This window comes from Mastomys coucha, chromosome X, assembly GCF_008632895.1.
Source record: "Mastomys coucha isolate ucsf_1 chromosome X, UCSF_Mcou_1, whole genome shotgun sequence".
NCBI lineage: Eukaryota > Metazoa > Chordata > Mammalia > Rodentia > Muridae > Mastomys > Mastomys coucha.
In genome coordinates this window covers 88,136,479-88,142,852 of record NC_045030.1, presented here as the reverse complement: position 1 = coordinate 88,142,852, position 6,374 = coordinate 88,136,479, and the positions used below count along the sequence as shown (strand labels likewise).

Sequence of the window (6,374 nt, the reverse complement as noted above, 5' to 3'; positions counted from 1 at the left end):
CCACCACCATTACCACCACCACCATCATTACCACCACCACCACCAACAACAACAACAACAACTATACTAGCAATAATAACAGAAACATAAATAAATTAAAAACCAACCAAACAAAGAAACAAAAAACCCTTAGCATCTCCCATAATCACTTGCTTCTGGTGGGAAGTGAGGGCAGGAGGGAATAAACGCTGCATTCCCAGGTGAGGGTCCTATGATTCTCCCCTACCTTCTTCTAACTAGGAAGTAACAAATGCTCCATTGCCATTCTGTAGACCTAGATATCTCTGTACTGTTTTTCTTGTTTTATTGCCATGACAAACTGTCCAAAGTAATCACTACTCCAAAATTCCAGATGTGATGATTATGTTGTACCCCAAGTAAAAAAAAAATAAGTACAACCCCTCTTAAGACTTCTAACAGCTCTGCTAGCTACTACCTTCTTAAGGCTGCAGAGAAAGGACTTTAATACCTGTTAAATGACTCTAGAGCCAGTTTGCTATATAGTTAGAATACATTTACTACTAAACAGCTTCAAGAAGTTGTTGTTTTTATTTCATGTCTTATCCATTCTGGGGATCAAACTTATGGCTTTGTACATATTAGAGAAGTGCTCTAGTTGAGAAATGTCTTAGCCTCCAAGGTGCTCCTTTATAGGTCAGAAATTAAAATCTCAAATGACTCAGAATTTATTGAAGTCAGAAGTTCAGACCATCTGCTTTTGTTCTCATCATAAAGCACCGCAAATATTGTATTTTTACCTTTTAATTTACCTTTGTGCGTGTGTGAATGTAAATTCAGGTACACATGGGCCGTGCACACATTTGGAGGTCAAGACAGCCTCAAGTGCTGGTCCTCTCTTTCTCCTCTGTTTGAGGTGAGAGAACTTTGTTGTTTTTCTCCCTGGCATATGAAGACTAGCTGGCCTGGGAGCTTCCAGGAGTCTCTTGTCTCGGCTTCCCATCACACCAGAAGAAGCTTCAGATAGTAGATGCTGCTGGTACTGTGTTTGGATTGTATGTAGCTTCTGAGAATTCGAACTCATGTCCTCACACTTGCAGTGAAAATGCTTTCAACCTCTGAGCCATGTAGCCAGGACCATGTTTTAATTGTTGCCACTTGTATGCTTGTAATCTTAGCACTCAGTAGGCTAAAGTAAGAGAATGGTAAATTTGAGGCCAGCCCAGTGTGTACATAAGGGCCCTGCCTCAAAACCTATGAAATTTAGTGTTCCATTTAAATATTTAAGAAAGTATAGGTAAAAAGAGTCTGGAAAAATATGAAATGGCAAACACGTAAACTAGGCCAATGTTATACAATGTCTAATTGCTTGATTCAAGCTGCTTTATTTGAGAATATATTTTACACAGACTACCATAACAGAATTGAAATTAAAAGCAAGTTAAATTTAGGTAGAGAATTTGCTTAGCATGTGCAAACTTCTTGGTTTAAACTTAAAGATCACCAAAAAAAATTAATAAAAGTGAAAAGCATTAAACATCTATTCAATAAAGCACAAAGTCAAAATTCTAAGAGTATAAGTTTATAATTTTAATGTGTATGCATTCATTTATTATTTATAAAGTTCTACAATATTTTAACATGAAAAAGTATATTTCAGAAATGTGACGTTGCATAGAAATGTAAAACATTTCCTGAGACCTAGGAGAGAAATGCAGCCCAAATTATATCAGTGACAACTTCTAATTATCCATTTTCTGAGTTATTTTCTTCCTAAACATACATCTTTGACTACCCTAGTTTTATTTTAGTAATCCATTTTATGAATAATGGGCTCTGTCACTTTCATTTATGTTGCTTATAAATATTTGGGAGTAATAAAAAAAAGTCAGCTGCCAACAACGTCTGACAACTACTCAATAGATAGTAAAGATCTAGCTCTCAATCTCAAACCATTTCCCTTGTCAGTATACCTCTTTCCTAGACAAATTCAATATACTATGTTCATCTAGAAAAGAGAGAGATCAACTTACATTTTTAAAGATGTGTTTTTCTAAAAGCACAATCTATGACTTATTCGGCTTCTCAATCTTCTTACACAGTATTGAAACCAATATCCTCTTATGTGTTAAAGAGATGGGTACACTTATTTGTCAGCACCTCAAACAGGTTTATTTCTGATGTTTTCAGTTTTTCTTTCTCTCATGAAGATTACTTAATGAAATATAGTGTTGGCTCTTTGGTTTGGTTTGGATTGGTTTTGTTTCTTGAGACAGTACTCACTGTCATTGTTATGTTTAGGTTGGTTTTGAACTCTTGACCTCAAATGATCTTCTTCAGCCATCCAAAATAGCTTAGACTATAGATACATATCACCACATCCAATATATTTTATTTTGTTTTCTTTTGGAATTGTTGCATGAGTAATTTATTAGCATCATTTCCACCTCTTCCTCTCCACCTTCCAAATAATCCCACACCTCCCTACTCCCTATCAAATTCAAGGCCATGTTCTTTATTATCTACAGGTGGGCACGCACACACACACACACACACACACACTCGAGAGTTTATTTACTGTTGCTCATATATACATGTATGTAAGATTGACCACTTGGGACTGCATAATCTATCAGTGGACCTCATCCCTAGAACAAAACATATTATCCCTTTCTTAGCAGCATTGATTCCCTATACTCTATATGTAATCTTGTGAAATTCTCCATCAGCATCATCCGTTTTTTTTTTTCTTTTTTTCTAGTCACCACATAAGTCTTGTTTAGGCAATCCTATTGTTGACAATTCATGGGTAAAACATCTCTGTTAATGACTAATGGAAACAATCTTGTATCAGGTATCTAGTCTTCTGGCTCTTAGAATCCTTAGAATCTTAGTCCTCTTAGAATCCTTAGACTCTTAGTCCTCTCTTTTGTAATGTTCCCTGAGCCTTGGGTGTATAGATTATGTTGTAGATTTACTAGTTTTGGCTGGGCACAGCAAACCTTCTTAATAATATTTTTTAAGTTAACATTTTTACTTGTTTTTTAAATGATTTATTTATTTTCTGTATGTGAGTACATTGTCACTGTCTTCAGACACACCAGAAGAAGGTATCAGATCCCATTACAGATGTTAATGAACCATGTGGTTGCGGGGAATGGAACTCAGGACCTCTGGAAGAGCAGTCAGTGCTCTTAACCACTGAGCCATCTCTCCAGCCCAATATTTTTATTTCTTAACTTTATAGAATATAAACTATTTTTACTGTAAAAAGTAATTTTATGAAACAGTAAATACAATAGCTATTTCAATCACTATAAAGAGAAGAAACCTGTTGAATCTGTTTTTTTTAACTGATTTAATGTTGTTTCTTCTTTTTTTTTTAAGATTTGTTTATTTATTTTATGTATATGAGTACACTGTAGCTGTCTTCAGACATACCAGAAGAGGGCATCAGATCCCATTACAGATGGTTGTGAGCCACCATGTGGTTGCTGGGAATTGAACTCAGGACCTTTGGAAGAGCAGTCAGTGCTCTTAACTGCTGAGCCATCTCTCCATCCCCTTAATGTTGTTTCTTATTTTGTTTGCATTTTATTGGTGATACATGATAGCCAGAATCCCATGAAAACCATACAAAGAGTAATTTAATGACTATACTTGAGATTATGGTGAATATTAGAATCCCATCTCTGTAGTGGGCAGAGCTGTAGTTGCTGACTAAGAAGCAGGCTCTCTTAAGCCCTAGCACTATGTGTACTCATTTTTTTATATTTTTTTTTGTATTTTTGTTTTTGTTTTTGTTTTTTTCTGAGACAGGTTTTCTCTGTATATCCTTGGCTGTCCTGGAACTCACTCTGTAGAACAGGCTGGCCTCGAACTCAGATATCTGTCTGCCTCTGACTCCCAAGTGTTGATTTTTTATGCTTTTAATCATTTTATAAATGAAAGTTGCAATTAAATGATCATAGCCCTCTTTAAAAATATCCAAAGGCAGGATTGTTAAATGTACTATGTGCATTAATAACATACTATTATCTAAAACACATAGCTTTTTCTAAACATGTCTAAAGACTTCCTAATATCTGGGTCCAAAAAATTATGAAAATTGGCATTTCATTACATTTGTTTGTTTGTTGGTTGGTTGGTTGGTTGGTAATTGCAGAAGTAGAACCTGCTGGTGTTACCACTAGTAGCCATCCATTGGACTGAGTACAGGGTCCCCAATGAAGGAGCTAGAGAAAGGACCCAAGGAGCTGAAGGGTTTACAGCCCCTTAGGACAAAGAATATGAACTACCTAGTATCCTCAGGGCTCCCAGGGACTAAACCACCAACCAAAGAGTACACATGGTGGGACTAATGGTTCCAGCAGCATATGTATAGCAGTGGATGGTCTAGTTGGTCATCAATGGGAGGAGAGGCCCTTGGCCCTGTGAAGGTTTATGCCCCAGTGTAGGGGAATGCCAGGTCCAGTAAGCAGGATAGGGTGGGGTGTTGAGCAGGGAGAAGAGGTTAAAGGATAGGGGGTTTTCAAGGGGAAACCAGGAAAGGGGAGAACACTTGAAATGTAAATAAAGAAAATATCTAATAAAAAAAAGAGAGAGAGAGAGATCGACCTGGCAGTAACCTCCTGCCCCTCACTCCTTAAGGACTCTTGCCATTGAATTTTTTCCTACTATTTTCATCACAACAAAATAATTACTTTGTACCTCCAAGCTACTTGCAGAATGGTTGGTGCTGTTGAACACATGATAAAAATTATTACAGCCATCCTTTTGGGTTTTCTAAGATTGGAATGTTTGAAATTATTTTTCAATAAAAGTAAATATTTTTAATACTTTATTACTTCCATTCTAGAACTCACTTTGCAAATTTTTTGACAGATAACAAAGATTATGATGCCTATCTTTCATATACCAAAGTGGATCCTGACCAGTGGAATCAAGAGACTGGGGAAGAAGAACGTTTTGCCCTTGAAATCCTACCTGATATGCTTGAAAAGCATTATGGATATAAGTTGTTTATACCAGATAGAGATTTGATCCCAACTGGAAGTAAGTTAATGTTTTCTCTTATATATTTCATTTATGTGTGTATGTCTGTGTGTTGTAAGTTGGTATGTTTGTTTAGTCACATACATTTTAGTGTCTCAAGAAACATTTTTTGATGAAATTTAAATTATATATGCCAGAAGATGCTTTATTTTTCTATAAAGCAATATATTTTATTATCCTTAATACTTATTTAAATCAAATGTGATATTTCTATATAGAAAAAAAAATGATCTCTGATATTTCTAGAATGGAGGCCAAAACTCTGTCCAAAGTGCTAATTCATTGTTTCATCTTCACAACATGTTAACCGACAAACAATTCTTACATACTATGTGATAGAAACTAACAGAGACTTTTGGAGCTCTTCTTATCAGTTCACTTAACTTGATCCATCTTTTTTTCTCTTTATAGCATACATTGAAGATGTGGCTAGATGTGTAGATCAAAGTAAGCGGCTGATCATTGTCATGACCCCAAATTATGTAGTTCGAAGAGGCTGGAGCATCTTTGAGCTGGAAACAAGACTGAGAAACATGCTTGTGACTGGAGAAATCAAAGTGATACTGATTGAATGCAGCGAACTCCGAGGAATTATGAACTACCAGGAGGTGGAGGCCCTCAAGCATACCATCAAGCTCCTGACCGTTATTAAATGGCATGGACCAAAATGCAACAAGTTGAACTCGAAGTTCTGGAAACGTTTACAGTACGAAATGCCTTTTAAGAGGATAGAACCCATTACACATGAGCAGGCTTTAGATGTCAGTGAGCAGGGGCCTTTTGGGGAGCTGCAGACTGTCTCGGCCATTTCAATGGCTGCGGCCACCTCCACAGCTCTAGCCACTGCCCATCCAGATCTCCGTTCTACCTTTCACAACACCTACCATTCACAAATGCGTCAGAAACACTACTATCGAAGCTATGAGTACGACGTACCTCCTACAGGCACCCTGCCACTTACCTCCATAGGCAATCAGCATACCTACTGTAACATCCCTATGACACTCATCAATGGGCAGCGGCCACAGACAAAGTCGAGCAGGGAGCCGAATCCAGACGAAGCCCACACAAACAGTGCCATCCTGCCATTATTGCCAAGGGAGACCAGTATATCCAGTGTGATATGGTGACAGAAAAGCAAAGGACATCCCATTCCTGGGAGTTTGAATGGAATCTGCAGTCCAGTGCCTGGAACTCAATCCTCGACTGCTGCTGTTAAAAACATGCATTACAATCTCTAGAACACGAGGAAAAACAGGGTCTTGTACATATATTTTTTGGAATTTCTTTGTAGCATCAGTGTCTTCATGTTTTACCATGTCTCTTACCATTACATTTTTTGACTTTGTTTTATATGTCAC

At 37.1% G+C, this 6,374-nt stretch overlaps 1 protein-coding gene across 1 annotated transcript in view; it reads left to right on the top strand.

The window, feature by feature from the left end:
* The window catches only part of Il1rapl1 (interleukin 1 receptor accessory protein like 1), a 1,152,451-nt gene extending 1,146,232 nt beyond the window's left edge, over positions 1-6,219 (top strand). The window contains exons 9-10 of the mRNA XM_031364845.1: positions 4,843-5,013; positions 5,425-6,219. Coding sequence (XP_031220705.1) covers positions 4,843-5,013; positions 5,425-6,143 — 890 coding nt within the window. The 3' untranslated portion in view covers positions 6,144-6,219. The remainder of the gene's footprint in view (positions 1-4,842; positions 5,014-5,424) is intronic.
* The last annotated feature ends 155 nt before the right edge of the window (positions 6,220-6,374 follow it).